The sequence below is a fragment of the Heliangelus exortis genome, chromosome 2 (genome assembly GCF_036169615.1).
Source record: "Heliangelus exortis chromosome 2, bHelExo1.hap1, whole genome shotgun sequence".
Classification (NCBI taxonomy): domain Eukaryota; kingdom Metazoa; phylum Chordata; class Aves; order Apodiformes; family Trochilidae; genus Heliangelus; species Heliangelus exortis.
The window spans coordinates 63328267-63355249 of record NC_092423.1 but is presented as its reverse complement, the minus strand read 5'-3'; the positions used below and the strand labels follow the sequence as shown (position 1 = coordinate 63355249).

Sequence of the window (26983 nt, the reverse complement as noted above, 5' to 3'; positions counted from 1 at the left end):
CAGATCAAGGACTTGGAAAAACACTTTGGGGAAGAGGAAGCAAAATCTTATTGGTACCAACTCTCCCACCTAAAAATATGTATCATGTTCTGCACAAAAGATTTCAATCGTGAAAAGACTGGGTGGAAAGACTTTAAAAATAATTAAATGCACAAAGGATGGACACAGTAAAAAACCCAAACATTTTGATTATAAACTCAATATATAAGCACCATGTCAAGGACTAGAAAGTACCATTTTTTGTGAATGTATGAATGGAATACAATCTTAAAATTATTTTAAGTAATTTTAACACGTTCCTTCTTCCAGTAGAAAAAGTTATGCATGAAAAAAGCAGGTCGTATTTTGAGTCAAATGAACAGTAACTTTTCCAACACTAAAATGGAAAAGTTCACGTTTTTAAAGTGCATTTAAGTGAGACAAAAATGTGTACTGTGATAGGAGCAGCTGCTTTATTTGTTTACCTAGCTTTTTTCAGAGCTAGTTAAAAAGTGTATGCTATTGTTACTAAAAAAATAAAACCATTACATATTATGTATTTATTTTCACCTAATTCACTTAAGAAAAGTTGCCATATCTTTTGCTACTTACAAGAACAATCAGTAAATTTATTAGGGTAAAAATATTCTTTACTTTTAAACAACAGGTCAGTTCCAAGGTATATATCCTGTGAGAAGTTTGTGTCTATAAAAACTAGAGCAACACCAGTTTTTACTTTTTATACAGGAGAGAAAGTAGCTGCCTTCATGCTGACCTATTCAATTTCTTTTTCTTCTTTTGCAGTGGAGCTTCTAATTTTTGCTTCTCTGGAGTAATTGTTTTTTTTCTTTTTGGTGTTTTATCACTTTTATCTTCTTTTTCTTCTTTTTGTAGAGGAACTTCCAATTTTTGCTTCTCTGAAATTATTTTTCTTTTTGGTGCTTTATCACTTTTATCATTCCAACAAACCTTTTTTTTCCTGACTATTGATGAAAAATCATTTTCACCTGCTGAAAAGAAGCAAGAAATTATTTACACTGATATTTCTGCCCAGTCTTTGTAGTCTAAAAGGGCACAGAGACTGATTTGTATACAGTTTTAAAAATGGGGTTATAAATTAATTTCTTTTATATACAGTGGAATGTGTCATTTAAGCTAGTTTTGCCTGTAATACAAAAATATCTAAAGATCAAATATGTAAATAGATTACAATACAGGAAAACAATAGCAAAATACCCCAATTGAGTCAGACTTTGGAAGCCTGCCCAACTACACTGGCCCAAGGCCTCATTTTGTTTATAGGAACATAAGATACGCCCTTCTATCAAACTTTGTTCTTTTCTTACCAGCCTCAAAAGCTGCACAGTGGCTTCCTTGCTATGTTAGTGCAGTAAAAATAAACAAAACTTTCATGTAACAGTAGTGGAAAGAGGCTTATGTCTTTTAACACATGTGCAGGCTTGAGACACTATCAGATTGGTAAGGGTATCTGCATCACTTGCTAATGTTGTATTGTAACCCCAGTTCTTCAAGATACCAAAACTTTTTCTAATGCATGCAGTAAAAACCTCCCACTTAGTTTAGTCTATTTCACAGTCACATCAACAACCAAAACCACTGTTCTATTACCTTGAGATGATGGTGCAGCTTTATCAGAATTTCCTTTTGTTTCTGAAGCTTGGTTAAGCCATACTGCAAGACATGTTAACCTGGCTTTGGTGTTGACTTCACACAGTAGAGATGGCACATCTTTAATCTGGAGATAATAGATAAGAAGATAATTATTAATTATTTTATTTATTTTTAAATTTACTGAAGTATTTCAAGTGAGAAAGTGTCTTACTGCCCACCTTCCATTTAATATCTGGTGCCTAAAAATGTTTAGAAATAGAGGCTGTATACTGCATAATGGTCCTGTTGTTACAGTCCTGTTCCTGATGCCATTCCTCACAGACAGTTACACAAAGAACTATCAACAGTTTTAGAACATATCTTGATAAGCAAGATCAGTGGGATCAGGTTATACATGGATACTTTAACACTAGGTTACTAGGGTAATTTTTAACTAGGTAAGACATAGACAATCCAGAAAAATTGTTAATGATTTCAGACACTTCTCCAAAATAAAAGTTATTTTTTGGTATAGCTAAACTGATTTTAATTAAGTGATTGCATCATAGTAGTGGGAGGAAGTTATAGTGGAATACAGTAGATCCCTAATTTCTAGGGATTAAATAAAAAAAAAATCTAATATGTTTTCAAAAGACAAACCCCAAAGCAAACAATACACAATGGGAAACTTTAAAGTAAGACATGATTCCTTGTTGAGCTGTTCTAGTCAGAGCTGTTTGAAAATACAGGCAATAACAGTACCTAGTACATTCATGTGTTTGAATTTTTCAAAAGGACAAGTTTTTACCCCTATGTGAATAACCACTCTCCCCCCAAACCATAGAGTTTGTGTCATCAATATTACAAAAATCAACAGCAATTCTTAGAAGAGATATAGCTCATTAGATAAAAGTTTGGTCAGGTAGGTCTGAAGCATGACTTTATATTAAGAGGAGATGAAATCTCCATAATATAATCAGATTTTATAATTTGTTTAAAAAGAAATTACAAAGATGCAAAAATAATACTAGTGCATAAAAATATGTGCACAGACATACACATCTCAACTGAACATAACATGGAAGATTATCAAGACATTTAGATTACAAGTAAAATTTCCTCACTGATTTAAAATTAATCTTTATAACAGAACTATCTGTTATTTTTCCATAAATGCAACAAGCACTTTAATAGGCCAACCTTATTAAGGTCCAGGTTCCACATTTTAATGTAACCGTCACTGGATGCAGTAACAATAACATGTTGTCCTTCTCTCTCAAAACCATAAATATCTTTTATTCTGTGAAGAAAATGTAATCCTTTGTTACTACATAGCATGGCAGTTCACTTCAGAACAGTAAGTCGATGAATAGGAAACAGTCTAAAAATCATTTTGAACTAAAAACCCCAAAATGATGGGCAGGATCTTGGGACAGTCATCTGGTTTGAGTGCTGTAATTTACAGTAGTAACACTTGCCTTTGCTAGGATTGCTAGGATTCAGTTGAGAACACTTTAATAGTTCTAAGTACACACTATTAAGCACACAAGGGACATTTTAGCTAATGCTAAATTAGGTGAATTAAAAACAGTATAGGTAGGGGCTCTATTTCAGGTCTTCCAACCAAAATAGCCCTGCTGGGTAATTCAGACTCATGTCTGCCAAGGGGGCAACAGTCAAGGACTGACCAAAATAAAACAGAATGTGACCAGGGGTCCTACTACCAAATCTGGTTGCTGAGGACAAGCAAGTTTTGTAGAGGAGCAATGGGAACCCTGTAAAGGCATTTTCGTGTCCTGTCTTGAGAAGTGCTACAGACCCCACTACAGTTCTGATTAAAAAAAAAGCTTTAAGGGAGGAAACGGTGAAAGAAGACCTTTATCCTGGAAGAAAGGTTAAGACAGATCCATGCCAGTATATGAAGATCTTAAATTTAAGATATATTTAGACATCATCTAAAATGATCCCATATTTACAATCATAGAATGATTTGGATGGGAAGGGACATTAAAGATCATCCCTGCAATGGGCAGGGACACCTCCCACTAAACCAAGTTGCTCAAAGTCCCATCCAGTCTGACCTGCAACACTAACATGGAGGAGGCTGCCATAACTTTCCCAGGAAACCTATTCCAGTGTCTTACCACCTTCACAGTAAACAATTTCTTCCTAACATCTAATCTAAATCTATCCTCTTTCAGTTTAAAACTGTTAATACCCTCATTCTATCACTACACTCCCTGATAAAAGGTACCACCCATCTTTCCTGTAGGCCCCCTTTAAGTACTGGAAGGATGCTCTATAAGGTCTGCCTGGAGCCTTCTCATCTCTAGGCTAAATATTTTATACTGCTCTTAGATCATAAATTTAGAACTGTAGTATTTCTAAGTCTATGTCCTGTTGCTTTTGTAACATGCATGGAAAGCAGAGTACTTGTGTTCATACTGTCCCAAAATTAGGAATTTAGTACATAATTAGATTTACTTTCTATTAGAATCTAAATTTACTTTCTAAAATATGTTGAGCATTACAAGTCGTTGAACTTTAGTGAGCACTCAGCATTACCATAAATATTTAAATAGTAAACAAATATAAAATACCTGTTTTCATGGGCTTTAAATTCGGACAGGCATTTCTGAGAGTCACAGCTATAGAGCCTTACCATTTCATCATCTCCAGCAATGGCAAGGATAGAGTCCTTGGAATGGGAAAAAAGAAATGCAAGAGTGATTAATTTCATGTGTTTCAAATGAGTTGATTTCCCAGCACCTTTCTTTTTTGTACTTACTGTAATGAATCTAAGTGAAGAAATTCTCTTCTCTGTTGTGATAGTGCCAATGATTGAAGCTGTGTCAAGTTTGTAGATATCCACTTTGTTTGTTATCACAGTCACATACTTCTCTCCCGTGGGGGACCATTTAATTATATGGGCATCTGTATATATTGATATATTTGCATACACATTAACACACTGCATTCTATATTGCTTGAGAATCTAAAAGGAAGAATCTTTAGAAGCTGCTAGACACTTTTTTCTACCTAAACCTAGAAAAATTCAGGAAATAAATCAAGTAACGTATAAAAAACAAGTAAAATTATGTTCATAAATGTTTATCTTTGATTATCAGAAGTGGAGGAAGTAGAAGAATAAAAACCAAAAAAGCACATTTATTTCAATATCCTGACATCAAATTTCAAGGAAATAACATTACTTTAGTGTCAATGTATTTTCCTTTTGGTAATTTGTTCTTATTATAAAGGACACATGGCTGCGTACGCTTGCCTGCATGTGCAAAAATAGTTTGAAAGCTGCTTGCAATTAACTGGCTCGTTGATAGTTCAGTCTACTTTTCTTTACACAAAAAAATTAAAACTATCTAATTTCACTTTGTAGTGGATTTAGACTGATAAACTCACTTTGCTTCAAGTTTTTGATAAAGGCTGATCGTCCTTCCACAAGATTCCAAGTTCTGAAAGACAACAACAGATAAAATGCATTCCAGTTAAAAAAACAGCACAGAGAAACTGCAGTCCTTTCTGCTGATGCCAGGCATCTGAAGGAAGCTTTAAAGCATCTCTTGCTCCCTTCTTAATGCAAAAGAAATTGATGACTTTTTACATCGCTTGCACACGGTAAAGGCTGAATTGCTGATATTTATTTTATAAACCACTATTCCAGAAGGAACAAAATATCACTTTGTCCTGTTAAAAATACCATTTTATATAGTTGAAACACCTATGTACAGCAACATGTACACACTCCAAGTGGAAAATTACTTTTCTCACACTGAGAAAACCTGACAGCTTTCAGAAATTTAAACAAATTATGTTCCAAAATGCACATGTATTTATACATATACAAGCAACTATAAAGAGAGCATAACAAGAGGCTGGGAACAGCAAGGACTATTTTTAAAATACTTTAAAATACCACTAGTACCTAGAATTTGAAAAGACAAACCTATGGATCATTGAACCATTTGATGTCCAAGTATGTTTTGTCAGTGTTGCACAGCCTAGTGCCTACACAAAATTGTAACAATTTGTTAAGAATAAATGAACTGTGATTTCCAGCATTTATTAATCAGTTCTGACTCACCTTAATGTTTTATCTGTTCCTACTGACAAAGCTAATTTCCCAGAAGGGTGAATAGAAAGAGATGTCACATGCCCCCTGATTTAAAAAAAAAACAACAGAAATATATTAGCCACATATACTATTAATAAGGAAAATAAACATGAAAACTCACATAAATATACAGATTTAAGAAACTCACTTATGTGCCCTAATGGACTGCAGGCATTCCCATCTCTTTGTGTTCCAGATACAAATTAGTCCATCTTCAGCCCCACTCAGTAGATGTGCAGTACCATAGAACTCCAAACAAGTTATTGTGCCTACAAAACCCAAATGAGAGCCATTAGCAGTGTTTTACACCCTGAACATTTTCACACAGATAACGTATTAATTAACAGAGAAGCTCCTAGCATCAAAACGTGCCATCTAGTACCCTGCCTTGGGGCAAATCTGAATTACTTCCTAAATATTTCTTCACAGGCCTTGAACGTTTCTTCACAGTTGCCCCACCCTGGCAACTTTCGGGTTATATTCAATCACCAATGGGCTCTATCAGCCCTCCCCCCCCCATAGCCATTCACATCTGAACTCCATCTGTTGTTCCTTAAAACAACAATCCTTAGCCACTGTGCCACAGGTGACACAAAACTTGTTTAATTGGTAAGGAATGCCCCTGTGTCACAGCCCTGCTCTTGATGCACAGCTGAATTTACTGCATGTGCTGCTTCCCATAAGTACTACAGTTACTATATGTGAGCTCAACACAGGTACTACATTCAGTCTTAGCTCCATGTACTGCTCAGTTTTAGGAGAAAAAACGACAACCAGGGCTGAGATACAAACAACCCAAAATGAGCAGCCTGCTCCCATGCAGACAGCTGACCTGTACATGAGCTGTGGCTCATGTACATCTGTGACAGGAGGCAGACACGTGGAAAGATGATTGTTGGGAGTAGACATGGTCTAGATAAACTGTCCTCTAAACCAAAAATGGCTAACAAGCCATTTGTAGGTTGTAACTTCTGAAACAGTTAAAACAAAAAACAACTGGAAGCAGCAAGCTATATTTGTGGGTTAATTCCAAAATTGATTTGTGGATGTTTATGCTCAAAAGCTTACCTTGCTTGTCAACCATCATGGCTGCAGCACTATCACTATTAAAGACTTACTAAAAAAAATGACTATTTTCGTCTTGTAAGGTTAGTTTTTCAGCTGTAAGTTTCTAACATGGAAGATTTTTAAGAAGAAATACTTCCTTACCATTGTGCTGCAGCAGTGCCCCATATTCTGTCTTCTTTTTCATATCATAGATATGGATTGTCTCATCCCTGCTCCCAGTGACCACATATCTGTTATTCACTGCTACTGCTGACAATGAGGCGGAATGGGCATGATGTGTAAAATCAGGGACGACTGTCCAGGACTGTCAATGAAATACAAAATAAACAGGTCTTTCTAGAGCTTACAATAGTGAGCTTCAAGTTCATCATCCCCTAAATTTAATTTTTTTTTAAAGGAGCAAAACCTGAAAAGGTATTTATGAAAAATGTGATGGAATTACACATAATAATGCTAAATATACCAAGTATAATGGGATGTTATTGAGTTAACGTTAATGTTAGTCTGAGTGATTTAAGCGTGCAAATCGCCTGTCGTAGTTAGTGCTGTGCTTAGACGAAGCTGCATGTGTAAAACATCCGCACAAAGATCAGCCCCAGGGACGACTGGGGCAAACTCTCCTTTTTTCCACCATTTCAGACCGGAGACACGCCTTCCACCTTGGCCCTGTCCCCCCTCCTCTCCCCGAGACGTAGAGCCATCCCTCCCCCGCCCCGCTATTCAGCTCCGCGCCTAAAGTCCGAGAAGGGGGAGCGGGGCCGAGCGCCGAGGTGCCCGTGGGCTGCTCCCACACCCCGCGCTCGGAGCGAGGGGCCGAGCCTGCAGCTGCCGGAGCCTGCCCCGCCCCCGCGCTCCTTTAAAACCCCACCCGGCGCCGGGCCCCGCGGCCGCGGAGAGAGGAGGCGGTGAGTAGCGGGGCGCGCTGCCGGGATACCGTTCCCTCAGGGGGGTGCCAGCGGAGGCTTAGGGCCGCGGTGTGCGTCGTTCTCCTTCCCCCCCTTTCCCTTCCCCCTCCTCCGCCCTCATCCGGTACCTGTTCGGGCCGCGCAGCGAACCCGAAGAGAACCTGCTCGTAGCAGCCGGCCACCAGCTCCATCCGCCACGCGTGGCGCCAGCACGGGGCCCTGCCGCCCTCCGCCACCGCCCGTCCTGCGCGCTGCCTGCGCCCGCCTCGGGACGCGTCACGCCCGGGTAGGCCGGCGGCTGGTGGTCGGCAGCGCTCACTTGGGGAATTGCCGGCGGCCTCCGACAGCGGCCGTGGGCGGAGAAAGCCCGGAAAAGCGGCGGGGGTACGGGTTCCGCGGGTCAGGCTCTACGCGGGGCAGCCCGGGCGGGAGGTCCTGGCGGGGCGGAAGCGGGGTTGGTGCTGCTGCCGATGGCGACGCGGAGGATGAGAGGCGTTAGTGCTGGGATCGGGGTGGGGGAGGAGAGGGGCGGCGGGGACGGAGGGCGCGGGTACCGGGGCAATCAGCAGGCGAGGGAGCGCGAACCGATGTCCTGCGCAACGGGATGAGGGAGTGGGGTGAGGGGACGGAGGGAGGGACTCCTCCTTTCCCTCCGGGGCCTTGGAGCCGCCGCCTCACGGGCAGCGGGGCGGTGAGGCCTGGCGGCCGTTGGGCCGAAGCGGCCGGTGAACTGCTTCCCCCCCACCTCCGGGAACTGCTGGGGGGGCGCCGCGGCCTCTTTCGGTGACCCTTTGTCTTTGTTTTTGTGTTTAGAGGGCTTTTTACATTTTTTTGTCCCGCTTTTAGTTTTTTCTGCCGCGTAGCGCAGTAAACGGGAAGCGCGGCCTCGGCGCCAGTGTGGCCGCTGCAGAGGGCCGCGGCCGGGCGGGGCGCACTTTGTGCCGGGCACCGTGGCTCTTCCCGTCGTGCCCTGTGGCTTATCAAAATGCGTCACGGCGCCGTGTGGCTCGGGCCTGGGCTCGGCGGGGGTCACCACGCCGGCCTGAGGCCCACTGGGAGATTTCCCCATCCCGCAAGCCCTGAGCCAGCTCTTCATGTGAGCGAAATGAATGGAGAAAGAGGGCGGCTTGTCATCGCAGCTTGAGTGAGCTGTGTCCCTATAAGCGATTTTGTTCCTAAATAGCGTCGCCCACCTTTTCACCGTTAAAAGCATCATAATCAAAACGCAGATTAAATGGGGTGGTAAAACGCATGTGTAATAAAATGAAGGGTGCACTTGAATTATTGATGTTAAGCCTCTCCTTAAGTAGCAAGCTATCTATAACTGTAGCTACAGTTCATGTAGATGTAAGAAATATGATGTTAATGCAAGCTGGTTTAATTGTTTTTTAAATATTTTTGTTTTTTAGTGAAACGATCGAGAGGCAACAGTCAAGATCAGACAGGGAAAGAACGCAAAAACAATTTTGTGAAAAAGTCTGGTGACTGTGAGAAACGATTGCATCACTTGCCTTTTGCAGTGTTTTGCAATCAAACAGCTTTGTATTGCCTGCCACCTTCGGTGAAGTCCACGTGAATTAAGAGTGGTAAGTTAAAAAAAAGCAAAAACCTTATGCAGCTGTGAATTCAGTATTTCAGTGTTTACAGCATGGGGGAGTTCATTGTTCTTTTTAATAAAAGTGATGCTTGAGCTAGAGGAACATCAGTGTCTGGATATTTTTTTATCAATAATAACTTCCTTTATCAGGAAAAAATAGGTGGTAATTCTTTATAATGAACACAGATTTAGTAAGGGATGTATACCTTACTGGTATATGCCTGTATTTAAGGGCTTGTTTATGCTTGACTATTTTCTTGGCTTCACAATGATTATGGGATGGAATGCATGGTTATCCTGAGTATATCCTGAGTTATCCATGCATGGATGTTATAACATGGTATATGGCTATCCTGTGTCAGGTTAGCCTGATCAGTTTTCAGAAGTAGTGCTCTGAACTGCTTCCCTGTGTGAGCAAGCCATTAAGGCACTGCAGACACATGTAATTAGTATATTATGTGAATGCATATTTGACCAGCCACTTTGTAAAGCATGACAAATTCTTGGATGGAAATGGGAATTAAAAAACCAGCAGCCAAGTATCTGCATAGAAGGAGCAATACTGGATGTGAAAAAAAAAAAAAGTAGTGGTGAATAAACAGCTGTGTGTGGAAGTACGTGCAAAATATTTTGCAAATTTATTTTTGGTGCTGATTTATATTGGGGTTGGAATTTAAAAGTGTTGAAATCAAGAAATAGACACCTTCTCAGTGAAGTGAATCCAATGGTTAAGTTAGGGCAGTAGAAGGTAATTTATGTTGCAAACTCCCTGGTAGTGAGTGAAATGTGTATATGGATGAGGCAACTGAGAGAAGGCACATCTTAAGGTGCAGAGAAAGATCACATAAACCCTGTGCCCTCTCTTTGTTTTATTTTTCTTGCTCTTCAGTGCATAAAAAGTGCCACTGCTTGTTTTCAGCTGATAAGCTGTGGTACAAATAAAGTGACTTCTACTGTGCCTGAAAGGAGGGGGGGGGGGGAAGAAGAAGAGTTGTATATAACATAATAAAGTCTGTTTATCTTTGAGATTTTAAACATTTTAGTACATGAATTTTCTGAATTACTGCATTATATGTAGGTATTTCAGAAATAAGGGTAAGGTGTAGGTGACTTAAAAGCTCTCCAGTTTTCTAGTGCTTTGGGCAGTGGGAAAACTTTGTGGACTACTACAGTTCAAGAAAGTGAAGATGACTTCTAAGCATAACCCTGTTGGCCTTTAATCCTTTTTATCTCCACTGCTTTAACAGTGGCAAGTTAGACCTTAGAGATTTAAATTCTGGATTAACAACATTAAAAACATGAGGTGGGGCAAAATCTTGGAAAGTAATCAATCCCAAGTTCAAGATCCTTCAACTTTTTGTTCCTCTTTCACGTTTCCAGCGGAAGGATTGCAGCAGACTGAACCTGTGCAGCTGTGCTCTCCGGGAAAGGCGGAAGATAGTTTGAGCCATGGCAAGCCAGGTAAGATCTGGTCAGAAATTCAGGCTTGCAATGCCTACGTGGATTCCAGAACCATACTCAGAATTCCTAGTAAATGTAAAGCTGAAATAGCTAGCTTGCTCTGAGGTGGGTGTTCTTTTAGACCTACGACTTCTTCCTGTAATTTGGCATTTCAATTGGTGGCTGTCCTCTGGACACGTAACCGTTATCAACTGAAGCAGGTTGGGCGCATGACGTTCAAGGTTTGCAGTTTGGATTGCTTGAGCGCAAGTTCTTCTGAAGGACCTTGCGCATAAAAGCCTCTATATAAGATATATGTAGAGGTGTTCTAGAGGAAGAACCTTAAAGCCTGCGTAAGTAAAAAAAATGCTGCAAAACACCATTCTTATTTTTGGAAGTCTTCTTCAAAATCTTAAGCAAGGGAGGCAGCCTGTGGTAACACAGCTGTTGTTTCCCTGCGCTTTCGTGTAATTGCCCCACTTCCTTTTAAAACTGTGGGTTTTGGGGTTTTGCTTGCTCTTTCCTTCTTCCTTTTTTTTTTTTTCTTTTTTTTTTTTAAAGAGGCACTTTTTTTATGCCTCTTCCTGGCCTTGCGTCTGGGTTTGAGTTTTCCCTCAGCCAAGCTGGTGCCTATTCCTGGTCTGTTTCTCCTTACGTTCCATTAATCGGCCTCCTTTCGTTGTTCCTGGCCTGGGAGAGTGATTCACAGCTGGGTAGTGAGGAGAGGCATCTCACAAGAAGGATTCCTAGGTGAGGGGAGATGAGAGGCAGCTGAGATCCCTTCTAGGCAAGAGTAATGATTTCCCTGACACTTCGTCACTCAAGCCTGTGCTGCTGCAGGGGTTTTTGAGCCTGGAGCTCCAGTGGAACACAGTCCAGTCCTGAAGCTAATTAACATTTAGGATTGGCCAACATCAAAGGGCTGTCTGCTTTTTCCCTGATTCCCAGAGGAAGCTGTCAATCCGTTAGCCAGCTTGACAAGTCAGGGGAATATGGCTGTTCATACAATCCTTTGGCTCTGTTATTTTTGCCAGGCGTTTTCCCCAGAGGCTGCTTTCCCTCATGGGAGGCGGAGGGAGAAATGGGACCCCAGGCTTCTTTCAAGGGCAAGGTGAATATGGGGAAATCACCTGTGGTGATGGGGAGTGGGAGGGAGGAATGTAAATGAGGCTAAATACTATAAAGGTGATTTTTTTTCTCCCAACAGGACTTAATGGCGAAAAAAAGAGAATGTCTCCAGGCCTACAGCTGGTGGAGAACACCACAGAAGAAACGGAAGAAAAAGAACAAAATAAAACCAGGAAGAATAGAGTTCGTTCCTAGTAGTACAAATATTTCAGTCAGGTAAAGACCTTTTGTAATGAGAAACTTTGACCTTATCTACTAAAATTGATAGTGCCAAGTGAATGCCATCACTTACTTTTAAAATCCTGAAATGGCACATTTGGTGTCTGTGCACTGAGTGCTGTGAATGGAAATACACTGGCAATAGAGTAATTAAAGTCTTTTTTGTAATCTGTCCCTCATATAAAATACTGAGAAGTGGTAGCAAAATAGTCACAGTTTTTGGAATCATGGCTGTAACTTGAATTAATAGTTTTTCTTGCTATTTTTGTGCCTCACCTTCCCTGTTCAGAGAAGTAGTATCTTCTTTAAACAACTTTCTAATAGCTTTTTAATAAGATGGGTCTTTGAAATGCTGCTTTTTTTTTTGGTGAAAGCAGTAAAATGGACCCAGAAAAATTGAGACCTTTATGTTGGATTGATGGGATTGCAATTCTGTACATTACTCAGCACAGTTTTGCAGTTACACTCCATTCAGAGTTTGTCTGCTCATTTGTCCAGTGGTAACTGCCTGCTTGCATGCTGGTACTTAAGACTGCAGTCACCCACTTACCTTAAACTTGACAGTTTTTCTCTTTTCTTTTTAAAGACCGGATTATTCAATATTTGTTGGGGAGCTTACTCCAGAAGTTGATGATTTCCAGCTCTTTGACTATTTCCTAAAGAGATATCCCTCATGTATTGACTGCAAAATAGCAACAGATCTCCTGGGATATTCCAGGTAACGCATGTGAAAATATATGATGCTGTCAATGTGTTTGCTAATATAAGTAATATTTAAGAAGTTGCATTGGAACTGTTCCTGCATTTTCTTGAGTGGCAGGAAGAGAGAGTAATCTCTAGCATTAGCTTTTTTTTTAACAACATAGATCCTTGCATTTCCAGAATTTCTTGGTTAGTTTAAGCAGTTAATGTGCTAAGCTTCAATTTACCCACATGTAAATCCATGTGAAAGGAACAAGGTGGTGGGAGAAGAGAGAGCTGTGCAATGTGACTCTGTGCTGCTGTGCTTAGATAAACAGCGTGTCTACTTAGTCATCTGCAGTACAGAAGACAAAATAATTCCTGTTTACATGTGGGAGAAAAGTACAAGGCCTGGCAAATCTTAGGGGGTTGGGAGACTGAATGTACTAGAAAATAAAGCATATCAGAAGCTGCACTGGCCAGGCAGGGATGAGCAAGTTTCCTCTTCAGGAAATGCTGGCTGTAATACACAAGTGCAAGAAATTTTAGAGAAAGCAAGTATGGAAAGAATGTTAGTGGTATTAGAGTGGTTAAGAGTGGGTTACTACTAACTGATAAATCAGCTGCTGTAAATGCAGAAACATGGAAGCTGTTTACTTACACAGACACCAATTAAAATGTATTGTTCTTTTGGCTTTCAGCCACTTACATCCTAATTCTAGTGATAAACAAGGTTTTTGCTTCTGGCCAAAGCTTTAAATTTGTCAACAGCATCTTTTGTGTGTATGCATGTGCCAGAGAAGTTGCTTAGGTAATAGAAGCCACAGTAGCAACTATTTTCTGGTTTTGTAGAAGACAGAAATTTAATTAATTAGCTTTTTACTATTAATCATACTGGTATTTGTTTTCTCCTTTTTGAAAATTGTAGAGGGTATGCCTTTGTCAGATTTGGTGAGCAAGGTGATCAGATGAGGGCACTGCAAGACTGCCAGAATGCACCAGGTCTCGGGGGAAAACGAATCCGGCTGAGCATAGGAATTTCTAAAAGGTAACAAATGAGTTGTGTGTTGATACAGTAATTGTAAATAATCAGAATTGTGTAGTTCTGCTTTTGTGAAGTTTGTGTCCATTGCTATAATGGATGTACACACTACAAAACCAAAAATACAGAAGTATCATCTTTCAACTCCATGGATTCATCAGCCTGTTTCAGGGTTGCTGGGGGAATCTCTTAAATCTGGCAAGGTTATGTAACTTGAGCTGAGCTGCTGTTTTAACCAGCCTTAATTCTTACAGTAGCAAAGCTGAATGCATTCATAAGTACCTTCCAGGTTTGGGCTTAAAAGAAGAGACAACAGCTGGTTTTGGATGCTAGGGAGCATTTCTTCTAGAGCTTTCCTTATAGTTTAGACAAGGTAGCATGTCACTAGTTTTACAGTATGCTGAGGAAGGAGCTGCTAAGTGGAAAAATAGATTATATAGGGGGAGCAGAAGACAGAAGAGATGTTGCTTTGGAACGGTTTGTTTAGAGTACTGCCTGCTTTTCAAGTGATTGGGGCAGCAGGGAATTTAAAGATAATTGACTTTGAGAGGCTTTTTAACTCTGCTGGCTCAGTTCTTTCAGTTATTCAAAGCAATTTGAGTCTCTGAACAGTTGGAGAATTGATAACCAAATTTGATAAACTCTGACCCAGGATACAGAGAAACCATTCCAGTGTATTAATGAAGTTAGCTCGTGTGTTCTGTTATACAGTGAAAATGGTATCTTTAGTTTCTTGTACCCTGGATAATTCTGCAAGATGTTGCCTCTGCTTTAGAATGGAAATGCTCCTACCCAAGAGAGTACTATTCAAAAGTGTTCTGACTTTTTTGAAAGTAAGAAAAGGTCACAAAGGAACAATTAATTTCTTCACTTCTGCTATCAACAAGAATGTCAGCATTTTTTTCAGACTTCTCTGTCTTAAGAAGATGTATATAGGAGAGGAGTTAGAAGCAGAAGTTTAGGATATAATCTAGTCATTTCTTTCCTAAAGTAGCAAGAGAACAGAATTTCTTTATTAGAATGTATGTGTAGCTTTATAGTAATTAAACAAATGTAATGCAGGTATTAAAATGTTATTAATCTGCTATATCTGAGTGGTGTAGCTTGGTGGAGTATATCTGGTGGAGTAGTTTGTCACCAAGTCATTTATATTGGAAATACCTGAGCTCCTTCAGTTTGTGTTCTTGACAAAAAGCTAGATTTGACTTCTGTAGTGAGGTGGAGATAGAGAGAAATTGTACTCTGCAGATACAGGAGGTCTGCCCAACAATCAGTGAGGAAATTTCTTAAGTGTAGAGAATTTTCTGGAATATGCAGCTGGGTTATCTGAATGTATTTTATGTAGTATGCTTCTGGTCTAGAACAGACAACACTTGTGTATTGATTATTCTCATTTGTATTAAATTGTCCCTGACAAAATAGAGGAAGGAAAGTAGTGAAGATAATCATCAGGACCTCTAGCCTTAAGAGCTAATGAATTCTCTCATTTTCCTGCTGCTTTGGCTTCATAGTGGATAATGGCAGTGCTGACTTCACCTGACATAGTTTGGCAACTATTGATGGACTAAGGTTGAGCAGATGGAGGCAGATAGGAACATCTGACACTGCCTGCCAGTTTGCCTCGGAAGCAGATAATCTTGACTTTGCCCCTTTGTCTCTGGAAACAGTAAGATTTAGTGCAAACCAAACAAAAGATTAAGAGGCTAATTAAGACTGAATGCATCTTTAAAGCAGCTGTGCTTGATAAATGTCTCTGGTGTTGATAAATCTGTTTTTAGCAGAGCACAAAGATTTATCAGCAGCTTGCTTATACAGCTCTAAAAATACTCAAAATGCATATAGATGAGTGTCGTGGCTCAAGTTAATCCATGGAGATAATTACTCTTGGTATTGGTGAAGGTGAGACCATTTGCTTCTGTATTAACTGTCAGTCATGGTCTGTGACAGACAGTTACTTAGGCAACTGTTCAGAAAAGCTTCCTTTTAAACTTCGAAATCCATGAGCTGGTAATTAGTGTAGCTTCAGAAGTGTGTTTAGAGTTCATTGTTCTCAAACTCTAGCTTGATATAACTTCTCCTGTTGCAGACTGAAAGCAGAATTCCAGCGGTACCAGTCCTACAATTATAATGATTATTACCAAGATTATCAGAACTACTATTCCTCCTCCTCATCCTCCTCCTCCTCACAGTGGAATTACGATCCTTATGCTGACTACAACTACAGCTCCTATGCTCACTATGATAGCATGCAAGCTGTTGGAGACTGCTCTTTAGGAGATGCTGTCATGGCTCCAGCTGTTTTTGAGGTAAAGATTCTACCACCTTTCTTTCAAAAAAAAAAAAAAGAAAAAAATCTCCAGTTGCACAAATTGTCTAAGAGCAGAGAAATTACAAAACTGGAATAATGCTTTCTGCTTAGTGTATAGAATAACAGCTTCATTCAGAGGTATCTTTATAAATGCCTAAATAGTACATCTATAGAAATGGAGACTTAAACACCAACATTCATGTATGCCAACCAATGGGTCTGAGCGTACAGTTGTATAGGTTTTCTCTCTTGCTGTTTTTCTGATGTACTTTGCTTAAAGCAAATTAAAAAGTATAGTATGGTGTTACTTTGGATCAGCCAATTTACTGATTACAACATGCAGAAGTCCCTTTCAACCTGAACTGTACTATGTGTTTCTTTAACAAAAAACAACCTCCAACAAACACACCAAAAATCCAAGTGAAGTAATTTTCCTCCCCCCCAGACCTATTTTGTAGTTGTGAGAGCAATTAATAGCTTTTAATAGCTATTTTGGATTTGTGATGCTTTCTAAAATTGGTAGTGATTAAACTTAAAAGATTTTTTTTTTGTTTGTTTATTTTTAGGAAACTGCAGCTATGACTGAAATCAGCGATGACCTACTAACTGAAGGTAATTATGATTGTCACTACCATCTGACTTAAGCCATATTTGTGCCCTTTAGAAATGCAGGCCAGTGACTATTGGATGAAGAATGTCTTGGAAGTAGTAGGACCTCTATGGGTTGTAGCTGGGGTAGGATTTTAAAGCTCATAGTGTACACCATGTAAAGTAGAACTGGGACCTTTTCATCACTTTACAGTACAGTACTTTACAGGTTGCTTGTAACTTTCCCTTCAGTTCTTCCAAAACGGTCTAATACAGAATTTGTCACATCTTTGTGGTGATTCTGCTAAGCATATTCTATATTGAACTCATTAATAGGCAAAGGCTTTGTTTTGCCAAACTCTGAGGTAAAAGGTTATATTGCAGGTCCTAAAACAAGGATTTCGCTTACAGTAAAAGATTTGGTACAAAACTTAACTGTTTGGCCCAGCATGTTTGCAGATAGTTTCTTGCACAGAGATGTCTTGTGTTGATGTTCAGAAAATCTATCCTATGTAACATGCTCCTTAGTAGGAATTAATTAAATGGATTTTGGGACAAGTTTCATGTTAATTACCATCAAATCTGTCATCAGTCTTGATATACCAGTATAGTTCTAGCATTCTAATGCATGAATTCCAAAAGAAACTGGGCTTGTCAGGTTTGTTAAAATTCTAGGTGAATAAGCATATTACTGAGTTTATTATTAAATCTATTAAATTAATCTGAACCATTTTATTAGGCATTTGCTGCAGGTTTTTGTGTGTATGCCTTCCAAGATTAGATGCTTGTACTTACCAAGCTTTGGTTATTTTCAGATCCACAGCTTTACTTTGATGTTGATGAAATGAACAGACAATTTATGGAGACAAGTGAAGAACTCTACGATTCCCTCATGAATTGTCACTGGCAGCCTCTGGATACGGTCACTTCTGATATCCCCTCTGCTATTTAAGTGTCTTATATAGCATGACCGTAATGACCAAGGTGCTAAAATTACATTTCTTCTACATTACCCCCTAGATCATAAGTTTTAAAGCACAATGATAGGTTGGGTTCTTTTGCTATGCTTTTGACAGTTCTGTAATTTTTTTTTTTTTTGTTCATCACTCAATTCTTGGAGCATCTTGAAATCATGTAAATATTCTAGAAATGTAAAGAGTTCAATGGGGTCTAAAGACAGACTTGCCTGTGTAAATAAAATTTTGTTTCTGCAAACCTGCCAGCAAGGGATTTTACTTATATATGTGAAGCTCATTCTCTTCTGGCTTGTGGAATTTAGCTGGAGGCAGTAGGAGTACTTCACCTGTTTTGAGTATGGGCATCAGGACACTAGCAAAACCTAGCTGTCACTTATTTCCCAGTTTCCTGGGCAATTGTCACATTTGCTTTGATTATATGTTTATTTGGGAGATGCTCCAGGATGTACAACAGGAACACTTGGGCCCAGTCTTTTTCCTGCTGTCTGCTGGTGTTAACTGTACTACTTTGATCTGTTAGGTCAGTTAGAATTGCTTTATCAATACAGTATTTCAAACATTCAGAAGGGCAAACTTTCAGCTGCCGTATCTGCAGACATTCCAAAGATTAAGGATGATCCCTGTTGATAATTTTATTTCTGCCCTTTTTATTGTCAGTCTTCTCAACTGACACTTTGCAGCACCAACTGCTGTACTATAGTGCATGCTCAAAAACCTGAAAATAACTCTGGTTCAAAGGAGGTGAAATCAGGAACAAAGTACTATCCTAGTAACTATTCTTTACAAAGTGGCACCCCATCCTAAAAATCTCTATTTTGTTCAGTCCTGGGCTCAGTTGTTTTGTAGTGATGAGATTATAAAACTTCAGTAGGATGATGAATTTCCAGTATTTGGGAGATGAGGGGAAATGGCAATGAGGAAAGCTCTGCTAAGCTAGCAACTTCTGAGTGGCTTTCTCTCAAGGTTGTCATCTTGAAGGGTATTAAGTATTTTCCAGTGATGGGGACTATTTTAAGCCTATACATATGCAAAAGTATTTACTACTTAATGCATAATGATAAAGTAAGTTAGACTGGAAACAGAAGAATCCTCTTCCAAGAAAAAAGGTAGCAGAAATTACCATAGCTCATAGTTCTGGAAGCTACTAAAAGTAGTCAAGACACTGGTGCTACCAGGTGTGTTTTGGGAACAAGCTAAACCACAATTGTTCTGAGGACAGAGGGGGATAAAGTTCTTGGACTTAATGACAGGGTAACTAATTTAAACAGTGGTCACAACCTGCATGCTGTTAAATTTAAATTTGCAATACTGTATTGCAAAGTTCCTACAGTTCAATTTCAGTTAGGAATATTTTCAAAGTTCTGCTTCTGGAATGCAGATGCTCTAAAACCAAAAAGGCTTTTGTTTATAGAATTTTTTAGGAAGTTGTTTAGGAAGAATATTTAGGAATTCTTCCTGGATTTTCTGTAGATGTATGTGTAGGAAGAGACAAAGCAAAAAAGGAGAAGGCATCTAGGCAGGGGCAGTGGCATCATAGTTTCAGCAACTGTTTCCCTTCTGTGCAGAGAGCTAGTTGCAAGGTAGCTAGGAACATAGATTTCTTGGGTGAATGGTTTTCCTTGTGTGAACTGGTGAGTCTTCAGAGGGTGATGGTAGGGAATTTATTAATGAGAATATGACAAAGTGGAATAATAAAGAGAAGCTGGATGGAAAAGTGATGCTTGGAAGAGGACTACAGTAAGGAGGGGAAGCTCAAGGTAGCAGATGTGGGCCCCTTGAATTTGAATGGGGGGATTAAAGCTTTGAAACTGCACTGGGCTTGATCCCACTTCAGTTGTAGTCCCTAGTTGTACTGGATCTTGGTGGTACAAACTGGTCTCCTGAGTGAAGGATTTTTTTGTGTAGGCAGTACCATCACCACAAGCAGCAAGACAGATTCCAGGGCTTTCGAAGCAGCTTGCATAGCATCACCTAGCATTGCGCTTCAGTTACAGCAAGTAACTTGTGGGAACTTGTTGGGTTTTTTTGGTTTTTTAATTCCTTTATCACCACAGTCTATAAACCCCCAAAGGTCAGTCATCAGCCACCCCACTTATGCAGATTTTACCTGTTAAAAGTCCCTGCACTCTGCATTACAGACTATTTTCAGATATGCCTGTGTCTTCTGTTTTGGACTGGAAAGTACCCCTATGAAGACACTGTTCATGTCAGACAGTGGCAGAGGTGGTTTGGGCCATTAATTCTCCAAACCTGAGAAATAAATGTTGGGGGTATTATTTTCTTCCAGTCAACATACAGGAAAGGTGAGGAAGAGAATGTGTTGGCTGCAGCCCATGTGACTCTGTTCTAAAGCAGCTCTCTGACCTCATTTTCTGTCTCCTGAGCCTTACTAGCATCTTACTGGCATACATGGGATCAAGATGATATGTGCACTGCATGTTCTTTACTGCAAAGGCACACTGAATGCAGAATTTCATGTTATGTTTCTGTTACCCAGGAACCCCAAATACAGTAGAGTGCAGCAGAACTGCTAGAATGCATTACTGAGGTTTTTGTTTGTTTGGTTTTTTTACTGAGTATACGTAAGGCTGTTCTTCAGCTACTGGCCTTCATTACCTAGTTTGCATGCAGGCCTGAACATATCACACAGGTACTTACCCTCAGTTCTATGAAGAGCTGATTGCAGTAAGAGCACTCAAAAAAAAAACAAAAACAAAAAAAAAAACCCCTGTTTTGTCTGTTTTACCCAGGTGAAGTGTATTTGCTTTATTTTTTTTTTTGAGTTTTTTTTTTTAAGCTTGAAGGTTTTTTGGCAAGAGTATCTAGTACAGTTTCTATAAACTCTTCATTGCACCTAACTGCAATAGATAGTGCCTTTACTCATCAACCTGCTAATTTCTTCAAGAAGAGTAGTGGGTTTGTTTTTTCTCATTTCTCTGACCAGAAAGGCTTTAGTATAATGGTTTGAGGGGCAGCTAATCCTGTGGTCAGTGAACAGGGAAAAAGGAACAGGTGAAAAGGGTGTAAAGAGTACTTAAGATGGAAAAAAAAAAAAAAAAGGTTAAATGGTACTTAAGCCGTGAATGTTTCTTTTTGCAGGGATGCTCTTGGACCAACAGCTTCTTTCTAGTGCTACCTCAAAGTAACTTGAGATATAACTCACAGGGAAGATTGATCAAATGGTGATGACCCCTATCATTCTGCTGGAGATAAATATATTTGCCTTTTGTTTTGTCTCATTTTTAGTAACATCTATTTAACTTGAGTGACTCATGTCAGTAGACCTTGTTTGACTACATCAAGAAGTATTTGAGTCATGAGTGTCATTAAAGGCATGTCACCATGTGAATTGTTCTAAATAATTAAAATGGAAGTAAAATAAATAAAGCAGAAGTTGAATTTACAGAGCAAACATAGTGTAGCTGCCTTTGACACATGTGAAAATCGTGCTAACAGGTTGCCTTAATATATTTTGCATGCATCAAAAAGAGGGAATGTTTTAAACTTGTCCCTTGTCCTGTGCAAGAGTGATTTTAGCCAGTTGCCCCAGTTGAAATCTGGGGTACTACCTACTGATAAATGTGAGTTATCAACAGGCACAGCTGATACCCTTTTGTAAATCTTGCTCTTCCTTTATGGAAAAATCCTGATACCCTTGCTTCCCTTCCCCTCTGTTGGAATTTAGCATGATAACTGTTTCCTGGACAAAGAGTTAAAAATCCAGGCTAAAACCATTAAAAAAAAATTATTATTATTATATTGATTAGTTCTTCTTTGACAGCTTCTGCATCTGTAACCCCAGCAGTTTACACAAGATGAGGTAGTTCTTGCAGGTCACTTCTAAAGAAATGTGTCCTACAGCCTGGAAGGGATTATCCCTGATAGCCATCTGACTACATGTAAAATTGTATTTATGGTGGTAGGGTAGGAAAGGAAGAGATGAGAGTTCTGGCACTACAGTTCATGAGGGGAGATACCTGTAAAATCCTGCTCTGCTGGGATTTTGGAAATGGTTGTCTCCTTTCAATATCCACGAAATCAAGACTAAGAAACTGAGGAGCAAGTCATGTAGGATGTCTGAGAAGCTGCAGTCAAGTTAAAAAAAAGTACGAACAGACTTGGCAGGACAAAAATCCCTGCTAAAATTAAAAGCACTTCCCTCTCTTACTGCTTATTTTTAATTCAGAGCATTCAGAGTTGCCCTTGCTGGTCTGCCTGAGTTTGATAAGCACTTTCTGTGTGTGTGTGCTCTGACACACACACATCTGGAATGGGTGGGCATAACATCAGAGCCCTGACACTGTTGGGTATCGGTGTCTCATTTATGTCAGTAATTTTTTTTTTTTTCAGTACATTGTGGGCTTTGTAGGGTGAACGTGTTTACTGAGGACTACAGAGAAGCTGGTAGTGATTTTCTGCTCTGCTGCATCATCCCCAGGGCAGATCGACACTCTAAAAATGTAAAGCCGTGTTTTTTTCTCAGCTTTACTTTTACTAGAAGAAAACCCAAAATGCTTCCATATTACAAGTTTTAAAAATTACTAATAGACACTTTGCAGGAAGCAGCAGGTGAGTTGAAGCTTTTTTTATCACCTGCTTGTAAGTCTGCCGAGGCAAGCAGTGGTAAACCCGCGGTTTGTAGTTTCTACCGCTGACACAAACCCAATGCCAGGCGGCTTCCGCGGGCGCACCGCCTGCCTGCCCTGCCGCTCTTCAGCGCTCCGCAGCCGCCGCCGGGAGCTCCCCCGGCAGGAAGGGAACTCCCGTCCCTCGGGGTTCCGGAGGTGTGCGTGGGGCAGTCGCTACGTCCGGCACACAGCAGGCAGGCTGGATCCGGGGGAGGTCGCTCCGCCAGGACCGGCGGAGTGCGGCGGAAAGAGGGCGGAAGGCGTAGGGGCCCGTCCCCAGCCCGTGCTGCCGCCTCCGGGCTTCACCACGGCGCGACGCTCCGACAGCCGGCGCGGCCTCACGAAGGGGGAGCAACTGTGTCCCGTGCCCCCTTCCCCTTTGCGTGTCCCAGCAAGGTTTTTCCCGTCCCTGGAGGACGGGATGGGGACGGGAATGGGGACGGGGATGCGGCGCCGCTCTCCTTGCGGTCCCGGAGCTCTCCGGGATTTCCTCCTGCGGGCGGTGCCCCGGAGCGCGGAGGCTGCCGGGCGGTCGCCGCTCTTCTGACGTCAGCAGCGCGGTACAGTGACGCGCGGGCGGGCGGTGCGTGGTTGGTCGGTCTGCCGGAGGAGGAGGAGGAGGAGGAGGGGAGGGGGGAGGGGTGCAGCAGAGGGGGCTCGGCCGCGAGCGGGCAGGCAGCGCGAGGCCGGCAGCGCGAGGCCGGCGGGCGACCCGGGTGGGGGGGGCGGGGAGCGCGGAGAAGGAGAGGGCGGGAGGCGCGCGCGCGGCATCGCAGAGGCGGCCGAGAGAAAGAGAGAGAGAGGGGGAGGGAGGGGGGAAAAGCGGCCCCGCGCGCGCGCGCGTGCCCCCCGCGAGGGAGGGCGGTGAGCGAGCGCGCCCGCGCGCGCAGGGAGAGAGGGGTGGGGGGAGGGTGTGTGGGGGGGAGGTGTCGCGGCGGGGAAGGGAGGGAGGGGAGGGGCAGAACGCGGAGCCCCCGCGCCAGGCCGCGCGGCGCGTGGCGGGCGGGAGCGAGCGAGCGAGCGGCGGGGAGACCGGGGAGGGCCGGGCCGGGCCGGGCGCATCCCGGTGACGACGGTGACAGCGCAGCGAGGGCGGGGAGCGCGGCCGGGCCGCAGCGAAGGAGCGCGGCCACACGAGGCGGCCGGGGCCGGGCCCGGCGCGAACGCGGCGGGGCCGGGGCAGCGGTGGGGGGCGTAAAGGGGCAGCGGACGGGCCGGATCCCATCATGGCCTCGGGCGGCGGCGGGGTCGGCGGCGGCGGCAAGATCCGGACCCGGCGGTACCACCTGGGCGCCGCGAAGCCTCCGTATGCGAGGGGCAAGCAGGTGAGTTGCGGCGGGAGGCGGCGGGTCACCCCGTGAGGGAGGAAGGGAGGGAGGCCCCTACCTTTCTGCCCCCTCCTCTCCCCTGGCGCCCCCTGCGGCGGCGGGAGGCGGCCCCGTGCGGCAGGTCCGCCCCTTTCCCCCCCCTCTCCCCTTATCCCCTCTCTTTGCCCCCCCCGCCCCCCCACGTGCGAGGGTTTGGGCCGGGGTTTCCCGGTGGAGCGGCCCGGGGTGGGGGGCGGGGAAGGGTTTCCCGCCGGGGCCGCGGGGATTGTGGGATTTCCGGGCGCTTGTCCCGCTCCCGCTCCGCCGGCAGCCCCGGGCCGCGGCGGGATTCTGGCTCCCTTTTGTCTACCGACGGGCCGGGAGAGATGGTCTCGCTCGGCCGGGAGCAAAGGCGGGAGGAGGCGGCGGCTGGGAAGGAGTGGGTGCTCCTTCCTCAGCCGTGTGCCTGGGCTGGGTTGGGCTGGCTCCCTCTCTGCGGGGTAAGCGTTTTGTCTCTGGGCTGTCCGATTCCGACCCGGGGGCGGGCACCGACGAGAATAATCTGTGCTTGCTGCCTGCATAACCCCGTCTCAGAATGAGTCTCCCCGGTTAAACTGATGCTGGGTTGCCGAGTGTAGTTGCTGTTAAGATTTGAGTGCATCGCTTCTGATAATTGCCTTTCTTGACAAGTTTCAAATTGCAAATGAGTTGGTGATGGTGCTGTGTAGTTGGGCATCTTAGGTTGTTTTGTGGGATGCTGCATACAGAACCCTTTGGTCTGCATCTGGTACTTTCTTCAGTCTCTTGCCTATGCCTGAATGTGCTGATGCAGTGCAAGGGAAATGTAATTCATGAGGCGTTTTTTCTCCCTTTTTTATTATAGGATAGAGTAGATGGATAACAAAAAACAGTTTGTAAATTGCGACCCAAAAATCTCCTGCTGTTAACAGTGGCTAGAGGGAAAGAAGCAGAGATCTTTCCTCATTACTGGTTGCTAAGAAATTTGAAGACACGCAGGGTCAGTGCTCTGGAGATGCCTTCCACGTAAATTTATGAGCCGGAGGTTGAGTGTTCAGCCAAAATCCTTACATATTAAATCCATAACATAAGTTAGGGGATTGAATATTATATGCACAATTGTGAATGTTGTGCAAGCGTTGTTGCTCAATTGGTTTTTATTTTTTGGGAAATACTATACCTAGGGTTTTTTGATACTATACTGATCAGCAGTGTTGTTCTTGTAAAGCTAGCATGGTGATGCCTCATACAAAGGATCACTCAGAGAGCAAAGGATGAAAGGTCTTAACGTGGATGATAGCATGATGTTGAAATGGCCATGTTGCATGTGTTGATACATAACTCAAACCTTACACATGGATTTAAAATAATTAGTGTAGATGGTTTTCTGACTCTTCTATTGTCTGTAATATCTGTGCATTTCCCAGTTGGTTTATTTATTTATACAAAGCATAAGTGTTCTTGGAGATATCTGTGGGATTCTGCCCAGAGAATGGATGCTGGAAATCAAACACATAAATCAAGTTAACAGTAATATATTGGGAAAAAAATTGTAATGAGTAAACAAATAGAGAAAGTGATGGATATTAGGTGTGCATTTGTTATAACGGATAGGTTTTTAACCCTATGCAGCTCACTAACTTGCATTACATAAAAAGACAAGCTCTTGGCAGATAGGTAAATTAAACTAGAATTAATTTACAAATGTTCCCATTTTCAGTATAAACTCCACTCTACAGAAGTATTCAGTGGTTTGATGTTTGCTGTCTTTCAGTAAGGAGTTTGCAAAGACATGAAAAGTGGTTGTTGCCATCTTGACGTGAGGTTGTACCCCTGATTCTGTTCCCTCTTCTCCCGTATTATCAATAAGTAGGTTAACAGAAATACTTTAACAGAACTGTTCCAGGTGCTTGCAGACAAAACTGCGTTCCTGAAAACCCTCAGTCTCTTATCACCAAGCTCTGAAGGTGCCTAAGCCCTGCACACACTATAGCTAAAAGCTCTCAAGTCCGTAGGATATCTGAACTTTTTCCCACCAGTGTGAGAGGTGATTAGCCTGCTGCCTGGTTCATGATTGTTATTATTTTGCCATAGTCTCCTGGGGAGTTCAGTCAGGTGAGAATTCTCCAGTCACGCCCAACGTGTGCTGCAGAGTCAGTCTTCTGTAAAGTACAGCGACAGCTTTAGAAGACAATTGGAAGAGAAGGTACTGCTGCTTTTAAACGATTGTCAGCTAAAGCATTTCTTCAGAATGCAGTAGACCCTGCTTCAGATTCCTTTTTTGACTGGAGGGAGCAACCTACATCTTCCACTTCCCGGGCAAATATCACAGTTGCCAAGCTGTTTGTAGTCTTCAGTTCTCACTGAATCTGTGTTACTATCCAGAAAAAGAATGCATGATTCACTGAGCCAGAAAGGATGTAGAAGAAGACACTGCCCTCAAAGACTGGAGACATGCAGGCTCTGACCCTTGATTTCAGAAGTTACTAGTTCTGTTAGATGTTCCTTGGAGCAAACACGCAAAGCCTAGTGTTTCCTGCCCTTTTCTCCACAAGTGCCTGATCATTAAACTTTAAAGTCATGCTTCACTATGTTTGTGTGTGGGTTTTGTTTTTTTTTAAATTGAGCCTTTTTTTAAACTGGCCTCAAATAGGAGAGGACAGCAGACACCGGCTGGAAGAGAAGATTGATTTGCAGCTTGTGTGGTCTGGAAGATGGAGGTATGGGTACAGATTCCTCCACCAGTGAAGGAACTAAACTGTAGTATTTCTCCTCCTGAGCTATCACCCTGCCTTATAAAAAGTGCACTGTCAGCAGTTACAGTATTAAACAAAAAGCAGCAGCACTGCTGACTAAAGCTGGCATAGGCTCACCCACCATGGGGCTTGGTGGGGTGGGAATAGTCAGAAAGAAACCAGCCTCTTTTATCTCTATATTGGGCATTCTGGGAGTAGCACTGAGGAGTGTGTGTGTGTCCCCACTGACTGTGCTTTCCTAGTGGCAAAATGCTGACAGCTCCACAATGAATGTGTTGACTTTAGATTACAGCACGCTTAGCATGCTACCTATTTACTTGGCCATCTCATCCTGGAATATCCAGCCTCCTTCTCTACTGTGTAAGGAGCTTAGGTGCTTGGGTTAAAATTACAACTTGAGAGCTAAGCACATGCAAGTGAGGGAGCTGTTGTGTCAAACATCTGGGTTTCATCTTCTGGATGTTGCCCCAGTGCTTCTAAATGCTGGTTTGTCCCAGTCATTTAGGTAGACTGATGATTAGAATTACAAGTGTGGATGTGTTAAAGGGATGAGTGTTCACCCTGTTGACTTATTAAACAATTTATAGGATCCGCATGTCCTT

General features: G+C 42.3%; 3 protein-coding genes across 10 annotated transcripts in view; 2 read left to right on the top strand and 1 right to left on the bottom strand.

The window, feature by feature from the left end:
• Window positions 1-430: 430 nt before the first annotated feature.
• On the bottom strand, window positions 431-7956 carry PAK1IP1 (PAK1 interacting protein 1). Of its 2 annotated transcripts, none has more exons than XM_071736413.1 (10): window positions 7821-7956; window positions 6929-7091; window positions 5868-5988; window positions 5690-5764; window positions 5008-5060; window positions 4379-4524; window positions 4191-4288; window positions 2791-2890; window positions 1609-1735; window positions 431-989 (listed from the first exon to the last, which is right to left on the bottom strand). In XM_071736413.1, exons 1-10 carry the CDS (start codon window positions 7881-7883, stop codon window positions 745-747), a joined length of 1191 nt encoding a protein of 396 aa, XP_071592514.1. In that variant the 5' UTR covers window positions 7884-7956; the 3' UTR covers window positions 431-744. The 2 variants fall into 2 exon arrangements, with proteins under 2 accessions (XP_071592514.1, XP_071592515.1); XM_071736414.1 differs by having other exon boundaries at window positions 525-986.
• Window positions 7550-21084, top strand: LOC139792697 (tRNA selenocysteine 1-associated protein 1-like). Of its 5 annotated transcripts, none has more exons than XM_071736416.1 (11): window positions 7550-7692; window positions 9102-9278; window positions 10670-10750; window positions 11764-11840; window positions 11937-12073; window positions 12663-12794; window positions 13686-13805; window positions 15886-16105; window positions 16674-16719; window positions 17511-17679; window positions 20772-21084. In XM_071736416.1, the coding sequence occupies exons 4-10, from the start codon at window positions 11811-11813 to the stop codon at window positions 17645-17647; spliced, it is 822 nt and encodes a 273-aa protein (XP_071592517.1). In that variant the 5' UTR covers window positions 7550-7692; window positions 9102-9278; window positions 10670-10750; window positions 11764-11810; the 3' UTR covers window positions 17648-17679; window positions 20772-21084. The 5 variants fall into 5 exon arrangements, with proteins under 5 accessions (XP_071592517.1, XP_071592521.1, XP_071592519.1 ...); XM_071736415.1 differs by lacking the exon at window positions 7550-7692 and adding an exon at window positions 8052-8186; XM_071736420.1 differs by lacking the exon at window positions 11764-11840.
• Window positions 21085-23266: 2182 nt separating this feature from the next.
• The window catches only part of NUP153 (nucleoporin 153), a 45083-nt gene continuing 41366 nt past the window's right edge, over window positions 23267-26983 (top strand). For all 3 annotated transcript variants that reach the window (XM_071736392.1, XM_071736393.1, XM_071736391.1), the window contains exon 1: window positions 23267-23625. In XM_071736392.1, the coding sequence (XP_071592493.1) occupies window positions 23527-23625 (99 nt within the window). In that variant the 5' untranslated portion in view covers window positions 23267-23526. The remainder of the gene's footprint in view (window positions 23626-26983) is intronic.